Below are 15,550 nucleotides of genomic sequence, written 5' to 3'. Positions count from 1 at the left end.
ACGGCGCTCCATGCAGTCATGCCGGCCACATGACCTTGGAGGTGTCTATGGACAACGCTGGCTCTTTGGCTAAGAAATGGAGATGAACACCAACCCTCAGAGTCGGATACGACTGGATTTAATGTCAGGGGAAAATCTACCTAAGCCTGTTGGAGAGTAGTCCCTAGTCAAAGTGGTCCCTGGTCAAAAAAGCTTGGGAACCACTGATCTAAAGCAAATGCAGTTTGACATCACTTGCACTGCTATGGTTCAATGCTAAACAATAATGGGAGTTGTACTTTGGGGAAATAAATATCAGAACTATTTGGCAGAGAAGGCTAAAGATCTTGTAAAACCCTTCCTACTTTGGAGGGAAATGCAGCAGAATCCATCCTGGTGAGGCTTGACTCTGGCCCTGCTCCCCTTCCATTTCTGTTGCAAACCATTGCAAAAGGAAAGAGGGACTACAGATTGAGCAAACAAAAACTTCACTTCCCACAATCCTTTTGGGGCAGCCTCCCAGCCCACCCAGGAAGGCGGTGTTCTGCCCAGAAGAGAGGAGCCAATGGGAGAAGTCAGGCGGCGCTCAGGCAAGCAGCACGTGAAGGGGAGGCTGACCAATCGGGAGGCTGGAGCGCATCTAGCCATATGAGAAGAGGCGGAGGAGGAGGAACAGAGGAGAGAGAAGGAAGGCAGAGAGGAAGAGCAGACTGGGACAAAAGCAGCAGCTTCTGGAATCGGAGGAAGCAGGGCAAGGCTCTTCACAACAAGGCAAGTATGGGACATGGAGAACCACGCCTCCTTTCCATTTCTTTATTTATCTAAATCTAATCTTCCATGTAATTTTAATTTTTTAATTGAGTTTTTTCTTTCATGTGTACACCCTCACGCAAAACAGGGATGTGTGATGGAGAAATTATTCCCATTTTCATAATATTCTGGTTTGGGATTCCATGAGGGCCTTCTTCACCAAGATATTGTTTATTTTGGGGGACATCTACACTGCAGAATTAATGCAGTTTCATACCACTTTGAACTGTCAGGGCTCAATGCTCTGGAGTCGTGGGAGCTGCAGTTATACAAGTTATACAAACCTTATTTGCCAGACGACAACACTTTTAACTGCCATGGCTCAAGGCTATGGAATTGTGGGAGTTGTAGCTGGACAAGGCACTGGTATTACTTGGCAAAGATGCTTCCCCTAGGCAGGAAGCAGCCAAGCGTTGAAGCTGCAAGGCTATTCAATGCTAATCAAGGTGGGCAATTGCATGGTCTGTCACTACACTTGGAGGGCCATCATCCTCAGGCTAAAGGGATCGCCTGAGTAGTAAGTAAGTAAATAGTAAAGTCAATTGCAACATTCACACCTGCTTCCAACAGACAAGAGTTCTTTCTCCCACCCTGGACCTTCCACCAATATATAAACCCGACTTGCCTAGTTTCCAAGAGACCTCACAATCGCTGAGGATGCCTGCCATAGATGTGGGCGAAACGTCAGGAGAGAATGCTTCTGGAACATGGCCATACAGCCCAGAAAACTCACAGCTACCCAATGGCCAAAGACATTGCAGTTAAAAGTGACATCAAAGTGCATTAATTGTACAATATAAATGCAGTCTTGATACCAAGTATTTGTAAATGCATCATAATGAATCACAAAATATGTAGTTTTACAATGTCTTTAGCCTTCTTTGCCAAATATTGCCTCCCCAAACTACATCTCCCATGATTTTATAGCATTGGGCCATGGCAGTTAAAGTGGTCTCAAACTGTATTAATTCTACAGTTTTTTAAATTCTACATTAATTCTATCTACCTTTTTAAAATGTATATCCCATTTTTACCATTCTGGGATCTAAAGTTCTTCCCCCTGGCCCATATATAACTTGCCAATGATTTTTTAGGGGAATTATCAGCTTCTTGGGGAGTTGCTTGGCTTAATTTCTCGGCTTAGTAAAATTGTGTGAAGTGCAGTGTAACTCGAGAGGGGTGTTGTGTCAATAGATAACCACTCTTGCCTTAGGTATGCTCGGCACCAGCAATACTTTTTGTTCTACCAAGCGAGAGCCGGCATCTCCCTCTTCCCTCCGCCCGCACTCTTCTCACCAACCCACAAGAGATTCCCAAGCTGGATCATTACGCAGAAGGGATTGCGGAGAATGCAAGAAGTCTTATCTCCCTGAATCCCTTGGTAGGATGTTGAAAGGGGAAAGGATAGGTGGAAGAAGTGGAAAGAGCCTAAAGCACCATCTGCATTGTATGCTCAGAGTAGATTGATATTATACAGTCTAACTGCATTCAACTGTATTATATGAGTCTACACTGACTGTATTATGCAGTTTCAAACTGCTTTATATGGCAGTGTAGACGGGACCTAAAATAAACTGCATTACTACCCCTCTGACATACTGCACAACCTATTTGAACCTGCGTTCAGGCCAAGTCTAAATTGAACAGCAACTCTTGACTTTTTTCCCTAATAAAATATTCAACATCATATTGTCATTTTGGTTTGATGTAAGTACAGATTGAGCATCCCTTATCCAGAATTATGAAATATTCCAATTTGTTGGCTGACTCCAAGTGCATCTACATTGTAGAATTAATGCAGTTTGATACCACTTGTAACTGCTTTGATGATATGCAATCTTGAGATTTGTTGTTTGGTGAGACACTAGCACTCTTTAACAGTGATGAATAAAGGCCTTGTCAAACTACAACTCTTAGGATTCCATAGCATTGAGTTAGAGCAGTTAAAGTGGTGTCAAACTGCATTAACTCTACAGTGTAGATGCATCTACCGTGACAACTTTGCATTTTGATGGTTCAGTGTACAAGAACTCTGTTTCATGCACAAAAAAATTGAAAATATTGTAGTAAAATTACTTTAAGATTTTCTGCATCAACTCTTTATAAAACATGAATGACTGTAATGATTAGAATTGTATCACATCTATAAGACAGATACTGTACACATATGCAAATATAGGTATTCCAAAATCTGAATACAACCTAAATATTTCTGGTTCCAAGCATTTCGGCTAAAGAATATTCAACCTGTAGTAGTTCACACTCTTAATTGCTGTATTACAAGTGTGGGAGTGGCTTCTACCTTTAGGTAGCTTTCAATGGTGTGAAAGTGCTTCTTCGGCTTTGGAATTATAGTGGAGTCCCAGCTATGAGGCAAGAGCTGAAAGCAGTAGTGATCTTAGGACAGACTAGGAGTATTACTGTGTGAAGATTTAATGGAGCATCCATTTGACTGTTGTCGGAAAAGATTAGGGTTTTTTTTAAAGGCTGAAACAGCAAAATAGTTACTAAAGGAGTAAAGGAATTGGCTTCTAAACTTTATGATCACATCCAAAATGTAGTCGGAGTATTATGGAGTCATCTCCTACCTTGGCTTTCCTATCTTTATATAGAGACTTTTACTTCTGCTGTTTTTCATATATTTGGGATGTAGAAATGGGCAAATTTTTGGTTTGTGGGATCTTCTCTTATGATTGTATTATTTATTGATGTGGTTTTGTGTTATATATATTTTAATAGTGTTGTGTTTTACCATTCTGTTTTATTCCTGTTGTACCCGTCCTTGAGCTGTAAGAAGAGGCGGTTAACTTGTTGTTGTTGTTGTTGTTCTAAACCAAGTACACCAAAGGGAGCTAGGAATAAAATAGTGGCTTAAGTGAGCAGGTGCATGTTAAGACTTGAAGGTCAGAGTGTTTAGAAGATTTATGTTCAGACCAAGAATTTGTAAGCTGTACCAAAACTAAACTCTCAAGTCCTTCATCACATTCCTTGCTGGTTTTTCCTTTTCCAACAAACTGAATGAGGGAAGTTGAGTTGCTACTGTTTGAAGATTGCTCTAGACATGTTGCTTCATGAAGCAGAGCAGAAGGTCGTGCTCCTTTCCTCCAAGTCAGTGGTTCTCAATCTGTGTGTTCCCAGGTGTTTTGGCCTACAACTCCCAGAAATTCCAGCGAGTTTTCCAACTGTTAGGATTTCTGGGAGTTGAAGGCCAAAACATCTGGGGACCCACAAGTTGAGAACCACTGCCTTAAGTCAATATGTGCAATATTCAACCATAGACAGGTCACCTTATCACCTGAAATCGAAAATCCCACAAGTGCCTCTGTTGCATTCCTCCAGTAAAAATAGAATCATAATAAATCAGATAACTAACAATTTACTGCCTTCAGATCAGCTGTTGGAAACAGCTGATATCTTATGGCTGGGCTAGTCACGGAAGTCAGAAATGTTTGCCGATTTACTGCGAACCACTTAGATTTATAAATTCATTCCATTATTATTATTCTGCTTGGCCACTCTGTTCTGAGACGTGAGAGCAAGCCAGGAGGGCGCTGTATACCCTGTTTCCCTGAAAATAAGACATCCCAAAAAATAAGACCTAGTAGGGGTTTTACTGAATTGCTAAATATAAGGCCTCCCCCGAAAGTAAGACCTAGCAAAGTTTTTGTTTGGAAGCATCCCTGGCGCCTGCCAAACAAAACACCATAGCATGCAGGATTGGTAAATGTACATATCAGTTGTATATGGAAATAATGGTAGTAACAAGAAATTATTGACAGGAGTCACAGTTTGTCTGGTTTGGTTATGTTGGTTTGTGATGACAACTACTGTACAGTATAGAATAAATGTTCATATTTTTTTTTGTTCAACAATAAATGTAAATTCTTCTTCATGGAAAAATAAGACATGCCCTGAAAATAAGACCTAGCACATCTTTGGGAGCAAAAATTAATATAAGACACTGTCTTATTTTCGGGGAAACACGGTAGTATTTTAAGTATTTCAGCTGTTTCTTAGTGTTTCAAGTGATTTTAGCCAATTTGTATGTTTTGTTCTGTTTCAATATTTATATGCTGGAAATTTTAAATTGTTTTGCTTTTTAACTTGTCTCAATCACAGAGATAAAAGTGGGATACAAATAAATATATAATAACAATAACCATAACAGTAGCTAAAGCAACAGATCAGAAAGCATAAGATCCCTCAATGAAGGTGTATTTGTAGATACACAGTGGAGTAGTAATTTGTATTTGACTATGGGTGCAGAGGGAGAAAAAAAAGAATTGTGGTAGCACCTTTAAGACTTAGAATGCATCTAACTGTAGAAAGAATGCAGTTGACACTACTTTAACTGCCATTGCTCATTACTAAGAAATCATGGAAGTTCCGGTTTGGTGAGGCTCTTATCAGAGAGTTATAAAACCTTTAAAACAAAAACTCCTGTGATTCTATAGCACAGAGCTATAGAAGTGTTAAACTGCATTATTTTTGTAGTGCAGATGCACCCTAATTCGTTTTTATTTTTGCATGAGTTTTTGTGGCTGTAAACCCACTGTCTCAAGATACAGTCGCGAACATCCAAATAAAGGGATTTATATCTATGAAAGAGTTTGTGTACAATGAAAACTAGTTAGTCTTAAAGGTGCTGGTACATTTTTTAGGCCTCCCCCGTCCTTCCTGTTTTTTATGCTGCAAGATGCCAACACAAGTATTTCTTTAGAAATCCTCACAATGTATTTCTGTGTAACCTGAAAAAACTGATAGGAAAGAGAGCAGATAGATCTACCAGTTGACTTGGTTTGTTTCCAAGATTGACTATCTACCAGGTGCTCTTTTTGGAACGTATCAGTGACTCCTTAAAGAACCAGCCACTATTTCACTTAAATACAGTTAAGAAGAGTGGAGTACATAGTAATGTAGAAGTTCCTAAGAATTGTTTTGTGGATGTAGAAAAAAAGGGAGACCTTTAATCTTTTTTTTTGTTACATCTTCCCTTATAACTAAGCAGTTATATAATGGAGTCGTAAGATACCATGAGGTCAATATATCCCATTCAACATCAGCTATTCTGCAAAAATCAATCCCGTCTTTCTTTTGTGTCAGTGTGGGGTTTCAGCCTTGTTTATACTGCAAGCGTGCAACTTTTCATCACGGTCTGATGCATTAAAATAATCCAGTTACATGGCCGTAGATGTTGTACGAGTTGCTATTGCAGTGTGGAAATCCGGAAACTCAGTCGTGTGTTTCGCCTTGTGGAGTTTTTTTTTAAAAAAACACATAGAGGACTCTAAACCACCTTTTTCTCCCTTTTGGATAACCACCCCATTCCATCTAGACTCAGGAAATGGTACGACTTCTGCTTCCCTTTATTAACTGGAATTAGAGCAAGACAGACTGTAGTTCACTGTTCTGATGAGTTTCTGATCAAATATTAGACATTTCATTATGCAAAAGATACTCTATAGTTGATTTTGCTGTCTCTTTCTCGTTTTAAAATAAACATATAGAGCACCAGTTCTTAATCTGTGGATCCTGACCCCAAATGGGTGTTTTATTATCAGTAAATCTTTGGTTTTTATACCTACTTTATCAGGTGGAAAGGGGTTTTTGGAAAATGGCATTCACAACCATTTGGAGATCATAACCTTTTGAAAAAAAATTGATGTTTCGGAGAAGAACCAAACCCATTTGAGTAAAATCATCTCATATGGTATACAACCAAATGTAATATGCAAGGCAATGTCTTCAGTTGTTAGTCTAAACCTACTGTCTCTGATCTGTTGGGAAAACAGAATATGCCAGTGCACAAAATAGCAGAGTTTCAGAAGTATTTTTCAGTTGCCCAAAAATATATCTACTCTCCAAAAAAACATCTAGTTTTATATCATGCACTCAAGAGACACAAATGAAGTAGATTTTGATAAAATAACATATTTGGTTTACTCACAACTTCATGTGTTCAGCATAACACGGGTAGGGCCCTTCCAGACAGGCACTATATCCCAGGATCTGATTCCAGGTTTTCTGTTTATCCCAGATTATCTGGCAGTGCAGACTCGTATAATCCAATTTAAAGCAGAAAACCTGGGGTCAGATCCTGGGATATAGTGCCTGTCTGGAAGGGCCTGTGCATAGCTTATTAGTCCAGTTTCAGATATGTTTGAGATAGTTTCTCTGTGCAGATGAAACAGGACATCTTTCTTAAAACAGCAGGCAAGTATAGGTCTGAGCAGTCCCCAAGTCTAAGAAGAATCTGAGATTGGAGCAGTCTCAGATCTTATCATGTGGTCTGCATTCCACAACCTCTCAGGAAACATAGAACAAAAGAAGCTGCTACCAGAATGTACATACAAAACAGTGAGCAACCAGAATAATATAACAAATTACTAGAGGAGGCTTGAAGAGGATGTAATTTCCAACAAGGCTTACAGATGAAAAAGTGTAAGAAGCCTTGATAGGTGGACATACACAGAGGGTCATTTTGGGCCTCTTGACCCTCTTCAAGCCACAACACCTTCATTTTCTCAGAACTGGAAATGACGTTCCAAATAAATATTAAATCACAATAAATAGAATAATTGTTTGACATAATTTTTTGGGGCTTTACATTAATTGACCTCAGGGTAGGGGGCTCCATACCATCCAGTGACCACATAGGTTTCCTTGGGACCTTATGTAGCTCAGGTTACACAATTATAACCCATAATGTAGAGCAGTGGTTCTCACTCTGAGGTCCCCAGATGTTTTTGGTCTTTAACTCCCAGAAATCCTAATAGCTGGTAAATTGGCTGGGGTATTTGGGAGCTGTAGGCCAAAAACATCTGGGGACCCCAGGTTGAGAACCATTGTTGTAGAGTGACGTTCTGCTCCTTTAAAATTCTGATTTGCTGCTCCTTCCCACCACCTTTTGCCTTCATCCTAATCAAAGGTTGATTGCATGACCTGCATTTCAAAACAGATTACAGACCCAGCCAAGTTTAAGCATGTGTAGGCTTTAAGGAATCAAGGTGGGCTGTATATATGTCTTGTCAGGACCTATCTATCTGCTTTACATCTGCCAATGAATGACTCTTTGCTGGATGGAAGAATGCTTCTTACACCTCTGTGACTCAAGAGTATGGCTTAGCCCAAGGAAACAATTGAGTTTCATTCAGTTTGCCATCCATCTCAAACATTTATATAATTTACTTTTAAAATTACTTTTAAAACCTTGGATACTTCATGTATTACTGTGTGAGCTGTGGTACTTTTCCACTTTTGATGTTACTGTCTTTTCTGTGCATTTCCTCTGTCATCCAGAAGGAAAAGGAAGGTCAAAGAGCTACATAACAGAGGAGAGGAGGACAGTAAACCGTCCTTTGTTTCTGTCTCTTTGAATTATGTAGATGTAATTTTTAGGTTCTGTGGCACTGTATGAACTGTGTGCCTGAAAGCCTCTTATTCTCGTACCCATAAAAGTGGAGTGTAATGGGAAAGCATCTATTTTAAAGGAGTGTAGTGCTCCTTATGAACAACACAACAGCTTCTTAACATCCAAGTATGATGCTTTCTTTGACCTTGAGCAGAATTGCATATTTCTCCCATACACTGTTCACAGTATTGGGAGACAAGAGAGTGTGAATTGGAATGAAAATAGGTATCCTATCCTCCTTTGTAGCATATATATATTCTTACTAAAAAATGTGAGATCATTGACTTCAATTGGGGTTGTTTTCAAATACAGTAGAGTCTCACTTATCTAACGTTCTGGATTATCCAACGCATTTTTGTAGTCAATGTTTTCAATACATCGTGATATTTTGGTTCTAAATTTGTAAATACAGTAATTACTACATAGCATTACTGCATATTGAACTACTTTTTCTGTCAAATTTGTTGTATAACATGACGTTTTGGTGCTTAATTGGTAAAATCATAACCTAATTTGATGTTTAATAGGCTTTTCCTTAATACCTCCTTATTATCCAACATATTCGCCTATCCAACATTCTGCTGGCCTGTTTATGTTGGATAAGTGAGACTCTACTGTAGATCAGTCTTAGAGTGCAGCCTGAAGGTTCCTGTATGCTTGTCATTTGTTCATCTTTGTTTGATACAGTATTTGTTTTATGGTTTATAAACTAGCTGAACTGCACTGTGTGAAAAATTGGATAATGATGCCGGAAATATTTTCTTTAAAAATCTCCAGTTTTTCTTATGGTCTAGCCCTTCTCCATCTCGCTTTAGTAAACTGATCATTATCTTTATTGCACTCTCTTGGCTCAGTGTTTTGCTTTGTTCTGCATGATGTGGCATCTGGTATGAAAAGCAGAATTCTGGAGGAAAACTCAACTGTGATTAAAAGGAGTGCTGAAAGCTGAGTTTTAAACAACCTGGTCTGTGATTTCTTCATGTTCTCTTTATTCTACCCCATCCCCCAATGCTTTCAAGTCACTTGTTGACTTATGGTGACCCTATGAAGTTCATATGATTATTATTTTTAGGCAAGGTATACTCAGAGGTTGTTTTACAAATTCTTTCCTCTGTAACAGTGCTCCATACAGTTATGCTGGCCACATGACCTTAGAGGTGGACAATGCCGGCTCATCAGCTTAGAAATGGAGATGAGAATCAACCCCCAGAGTTTGACACGACTAGACTTAATGTCAGGGGAAAACCTTTACCTTCCTCTGTGTTGTTGTGTGCACTTTCAAGTCATTTCCAACTTACAGAGGCCCTAAGGTAATATCATAGGATTTGGGGGGGGGGGGGCTGAACGTAGGTGACTCACCCATGGTCACTCAGTGGTTTTCCGTGGCTAACCGAGGAATCAAACTCTGGTTTACATCCAGTTGTCAAAGGACTGTGACAAGTAGTGTAAACATACTTTCTCTTTTAAGTTTTCAACATAACTTGTCACAATACGTCTTGTGAGCAGTGACTTTTTCTGTGGGTGGATGTTATTTATTCAGATACCAATTGTACAAGTTCTCCTACTTGAAAAGATGGGGGAGGCCTGTAATTGACATCATAGATAGACCTCAACTATGAGAGATAACATGAGAAAACACATCCAGAAAATCACATTGTCTGGTTTTTCACAAATTTATTTGCAAATTATGATGGAAAATAAGTATTTGGTCATCTACAAACCAGCAAGATTTCTGGATCTCACAGACCTGTAACTACTTCAAGAGGCTCCTCTGACCTCCCCTCATTACCTGTAGTAATGGCACCTATTTGAACTTGTTATCAATATAAAAGACACCTGTCCACAACCTCAAGCAGTCACACTCCAAACTCCATTATGGTGAAGACTAAAAAGCTGTCGAAGGACACCAGAAACAAAATTGTATCTCTGCACCAGACTGGGAAAACTGAATCTGCAATAGGCAAGCAGCCTGGTGTGAAGAAATCAACTGTAGGAACAATAATTAGAAAATGGAAGAGATACAAGACCACTGATAATCTCCCTCGAGCTATGTCTCCATGCAAGATCTTACCCCGTGGGGTCAAAATGATCACAAGAACGGTGAGCAAAAATCCTAGAACCACACGGGGGAACCTAGTGAATGACCTGCAGAGAGCTGGGACCAACGTAACAAAGGCTACCATCAGTAACACTACGTTGCCAGGGACTTAGATCCTGCAGTGCCAGACGTGTCCCCCTGCTTAAGCCAGTACATGTCCGGGGCCGACTGAAGTTTTCTAGAGAGCATTTTGATGATCCAGAAGATTATTGGGAGAATGTCATATGGTCAGTTAAAACCAAAGTAGAACTGTTTGGCAGAAACACAACTCGTCGTGTTTGGAGGAGAAAGAATGCTGAGTTGCATCCAAAGAACACCATACCTACTGTGAACCATGGGGGTGGCAACATCATGCTTTAGGGCTGTTTCTCTGCAAAGGGACCAGGGCGACTGATCCGTATACATGAAAGAATGAATGGGGCCGTGTATCGTGAAATTTTGAGTGCAAACCTCCTTCCATCAGCAAGGGCACTTTCAGCACGACAATGATCTCAAGCACACTGCCAGGGCAACGAAGGAGTGGCTTCCTCAGTAAGAAACATTTCAAGGTCCTGGAGTGGCCTAGCCAGTCTCCAGATCTCAACCCTATAGAAAACCTTTGGAGGGAGTTGTGTTGCCCAGCGGCAGCCTCAAAACATCACTGCTCTTGAGGAGATCTGCATGGAGGAATGGGCCAACATACCAGAAACAGTGTGTGCCAACCTTGTGAGGACTTACAGAAAACGTTTGACCTCTGTCATTGCCAATAAAGGATATATAACAAAGTATTGAGATGAACTTTTGTTATGGACCAAATACTTGTTTTCCACCATAATTTGCAAATAAATTTGTGAAAAATCAGACAATGTGATTTTCTGGATGTGTTTTCTCATGTTGTCTTTCATAGTTGAGGTCTACCTATGATGTCAATTACAGGCCTCTCATCTTTTCAAGTAGGAGAACTTGTACAATTGATATCTGACAAAATACTCCCCCCCCCCCACTGTAGTTAAAGCTTGATCTTTATTTTTAAATCTTCTTACTAATTTGTTACAGAATATGGTTTATTGTTGCGCCAGCCAGGCTACTTTGAAGCAGAGCTTGGACACATTACTTTGGGGATTTAAGCTCCCCGATTTGGGGAATTGTACTTAAGAGAAGAACAGGATTGTTTCCAAATTTCATTTTGGAAAGTTTCCAGGCATCTCCTTGTATAGCTGAGAGCTTTAGAGATGAGTGTCTTTTGTGCACAGGAAGCCTCCGGTTTTGTCTTCAGCATCCTTAATCAAAATGAAGATTGGCAGCAGGGCAGTGAAGATCCATCCTTGATACTTGTTGATAGGCAATACTATGCTGTGTGGGTTGAATGAGTATCAGGCTGCTCAGACATTTTGTAATGATTTCCCAAACAGTAATCTGGTTAGATCCTTGCAACAACCACACTCATGCTGTAATAATACCATTGAAGCTGTCATAGTTTGTGCAGTAGCAATGTATTCATTCGTAAGGTACTGAAAGACTCCGATTTCATCTGTTTTATAAATGTGTGGAACCTCCTCCTTGCTAATTACAAATCTAGAGCAGAAACAAAGTTACTGATTAGAAATAGAAATCAAGTAATGTTGTGGCTCAGCAGAGGTAGGCTGTCTTTGCTATAAATTATATTTTCTTACCACAAACGTCTGGATGTAATTGAAGAATACACCCACAAGCAGAGGTCTTCCCTACTTTGTTATAGAGCATCTCCCCCAACACTGATTTTGTCATATTTAAACATGATAGCCATGTTCAAATGTTTGAAAGCAATATCCTATTGAAAATGGAGCAAGGTTGTTTTTTGCTGCTCTAGAGACTAGGACACAGATAAATGAATTCAAATTATAGGAAAAGAGATTTCACCTAAGAATTCAGAAAAAATTCCTGATGGCAGGAGCTGTGGAATATGCTGCCTCAAAGTATGATGGAGTCTTAAGGTTTTTAATCAGCGGCCGGATGGCTGTCTGTCTGTCCTTTGCTTGTGTATTCCTGAATGGCCCTTGTGGTCTCTTCCAAGACTATGGTTCTGTGACCTTAAATTTGTCAAATTTTTTGCCTGTCTAGACCTCTGATCTAGAAATATACAACTTAAAAGCAAAGAGACCTAAATGGGTTGAGACTTATTTACCTCCACTCCTAAAGGCATTAATTCACTTGTCACAACCCAGTGGTTTTTTTTTAAAGAAACCTGTTATCTGTCAGCAATATTAGTTCCTTCAAGGTGCCACTGTTAGTTCCTTCAAGGTGCCACTGATTCCTTCAGTCTGTAAGATTTATTCACTGAAATTTGCTATTGCCATAATTTTAGGCTGCAAAAGTGTGACTTGCCCAAGGTCAGCCAGTGGGCTTTCATGGCTGAGTGGGGATTTGAACCTTGATCTCCTGAAGCCTTGGTTAAACCACTACAGCCACGCCTGTAGCCAGGAATTTGATTCGGGGGGGAGGGTCCTGAGTCTGAGTGAGAAAGGATCTACCATAGCAAACCTTTTGTATAGTTATCCCAATACCCCCATGCATATGGGATATATTGAGCACGGTGATCAGATCATGGTATGAATAAACATAACAGTTTAAATAATAAATGTAAGGCCTTCTCGGGGGCCACCCTGCGAATTTCGGGGGCGGGGGGCTGAAGCCCCTTAAGCCCCCCCCCGGCTACATGCCTGAATACAGCCTACTGGCTCTCATAACTTGTCTTTATATGCAATACCTGAAACAAATGTAAAACTCACCTTATTCATTGATCTAGGGTTTAGGAAAGTATTGCGTTCCATGAGTTAACGTTAATGGAAAGAGTGTGTTTTGCATCAGTCTTGGGCAATATTTGATGTGCAAACCTTTTTGCAACCTATTTGCAAGCCAGAATCCTGCTCCTGATATTTGTAGAGGAGCAAATGTGACGGAGGGAACGGGGCTCTTCTGACGTTGCCTTGGCTTGAATGTACTGGCCTCTTGTTTGTTTGCATAAGGCACCTTGCCAGCTGTTACACCTTTCATTTCTTTCTCTGGATCTGAAACCCCATTGTGAATGGCAGCTGGTCTGCCTGAGATGCGGAAAGCGGAACAAGGATATGCCTTTCTTGAACATTTGACGGCCACTCAAGAGAGGCTTTGAATATTTACAGTCCATGTGGGTTTTTCTGCATGTGCTTTGCATTTTGAAAAAGAAATGTTTTTGATGAACACCAAGGGGAGGCTGCTGAGGAATGACAAACCTTACTAATTTATAGCAAAAGAAACAAAAATTCAGTGACAGTTCCTCAAGCCTATCTTTCTCATTGTGCTCATTAAAAGTATGTCCGTATCTTTTTGTAAGTCCAGAATATCCATCATTCATGGACTTGCTTCCAAAGCATCTAAGCAGAACATCTTTTTTTTTCTTGTGAAAAATGTTTCATTGGCAAGGTCTGCATTTGCTTTATTCAATCAGAACCTTGAGAAGATTTTGTGTTTGTTTTGTTGACTCACAATCTGTCATCTTTTCTGATGAACACCAAAAGGGAGTTTATCCCAGAATGGAGAGAGGGGAGGGAGGCATAGGAAGAAATATTTATTTACTCAGCACACAGAAAGTGATATTTTTTCAGGAAGACATTTGCAAAAGCACTTCATATGCATTTCTTTTTTTTTTAAAGTGCTATGCCAGTGATTTAGCACACATAGCAAATAGAAAAATGCAGACTAGTGGTTAGAATATTGAAATGAAACTTGAAAGGCCTGGGTTCTATTCCCAACTCATCCATGAACTCATCAACTCACCTTCTCCTGAGAAAAACTTATAATATTGCTTCCACCTCACCTGCTTCATAGGAAATCTGCTACAAAACAGGAGCTTTTTTTTTGTTGAATTCCCGGGCCAGAGAAGTAGATTATGAAAACAGAAGAACGGCCTGCCTCAGGGGAGCATGCTTGCTCTATCAATGTTTAACATTTATGCAAATGATCAGCCACTCCCAGAAGGGACAGAGTTTCATCTTTGCTGATGATCGTGCCATCACAGCCCAAGCAGGGAGCTTTGAAATGGTTGAACAGAAGCTCTCCAAAGCTTTAGGTGCTCTTACTGCATATTACAGGAAAAACCAGCTGATTTTATCTATCTAAAATACAGGTGTGTGCTTTTCACCTTAAGAACGGACAAGCATCTTGAGCTCTGAGAATTACCTGGGAAGGAATCTCACTGGAGCATTGCAGCACACCAAAATACTTGATTTACCCTGGACCGTGCTCTGACTTACAAGAAGCATTGCTTGACTACCAAGTAAAAAGTAGGTGCTAGAAATAATATCATACGAAAGCTGAGTGGAACAACTTGGGGATTACAACCAGAAGACATCTGCCCTTGCAGTTTGCTACTCTGCTACTGAATACGCATACCTTGTGTGGACTACACCTCACAACATTAAAACAGTGAATGTGGATCTTAATGAGACATGCCACATTATCACAGAATGCCTACATCCTACACTGCTGGAGAAATTATACTGTTTAGCTGGTGTTGAACCACCTGGCACCCACCGGGGAGTAGCAGCCAACAATGAAAGGACCAAGGCAATGACATCTCCAGCCCATGCCCTGTTCGGATATCAGCCAGCACGCCAACACCTTAAATCTAGAAATAGTTTTCTACGATACAGAGATACTTGCAGGAACACCTCAGCAAGTGAGAGTCCAAAACTGGTAGCTAAAACCTGGAACCTCAAGCAATGGCTGATAGCAAATGAGAGATTCCCTCCTGAGCACATAGAAGACTGGGTGACTTGGAAGGCGCTGAATCGACTGTGCTCTGGCACTACGAGATGCAGAGCCAATCTTCAAAAATGAGGCCACAAAGTTGGAGGCCATGACATGTGAGTGTGGAGAAGAGCACACCACAGACCGCCTGTTACAATGCAGTCTGAACCCTGCCAAATGCACCATGGAAGACCTTCTTATAGCAACACCAGAAGCAATCCAAGTGGCCAGCTACTGGTCAAAGGACATTTAGTATAATGCCAAGTTTTAACTTTGTTGTGTTTTTAAATACATCACAATTGTACTCTCGGTTCGCTTCTGACACAATAAATAAACAAACCATGAAGGTTATTGGGTGGCCTTGGCTAGGTCTCCTACCATCACATAGTTTGACTTCCCTTTCAGAGTTATGTGCAGAAGATGAGGTTGTATATTATATACTTCCCTGAGTTCATTGGAATAGAGATGTAATTAATAAATAAATTTAAACTTCAGAGACCAAAGGA

At 40.2% G+C, this 15,550-nt stretch overlaps 1 protein-coding gene across 5 annotated transcripts in view; it reads left to right on the top strand.

Moving 5' to 3' along the window:
• The first annotated feature begins 595 nt into the window (after positions 1-595).
• The window catches only part of acly (ATP citrate lyase), a 72,422-nt gene continuing 57,467 nt past the window's right edge, over positions 596-15,550 (top strand). For 3 of the 5 annotated variants that reach the window (XM_062983948.1, XM_003222429.4, XM_062983947.1), the window contains exon 1: positions 596-750. In XM_062983948.1, the coding sequence (XP_062840018.1) occupies positions 628-750 (123 nt within the window). In that variant the 5' untranslated portion in view covers positions 596-627. Of the gene's footprint in view, positions 755-15,550 lie in introns of all 5 variants that reach the window. The other 2 variants (XM_062983946.1, XM_062983949.1) reach the window with 2 other exon arrangements.

Source organism: Anolis carolinensis, chromosome 6 (assembly GCF_035594765.1).
Source record: "Anolis carolinensis isolate JA03-04 chromosome 6, rAnoCar3.1.pri, whole genome shotgun sequence".
Classification (NCBI taxonomy): domain Eukaryota; kingdom Metazoa; phylum Chordata; class Lepidosauria; order Squamata; family Dactyloidae; genus Anolis; species Anolis carolinensis.
This window is presented reverse-complemented; position numbering and strand designations above follow the sequence as displayed.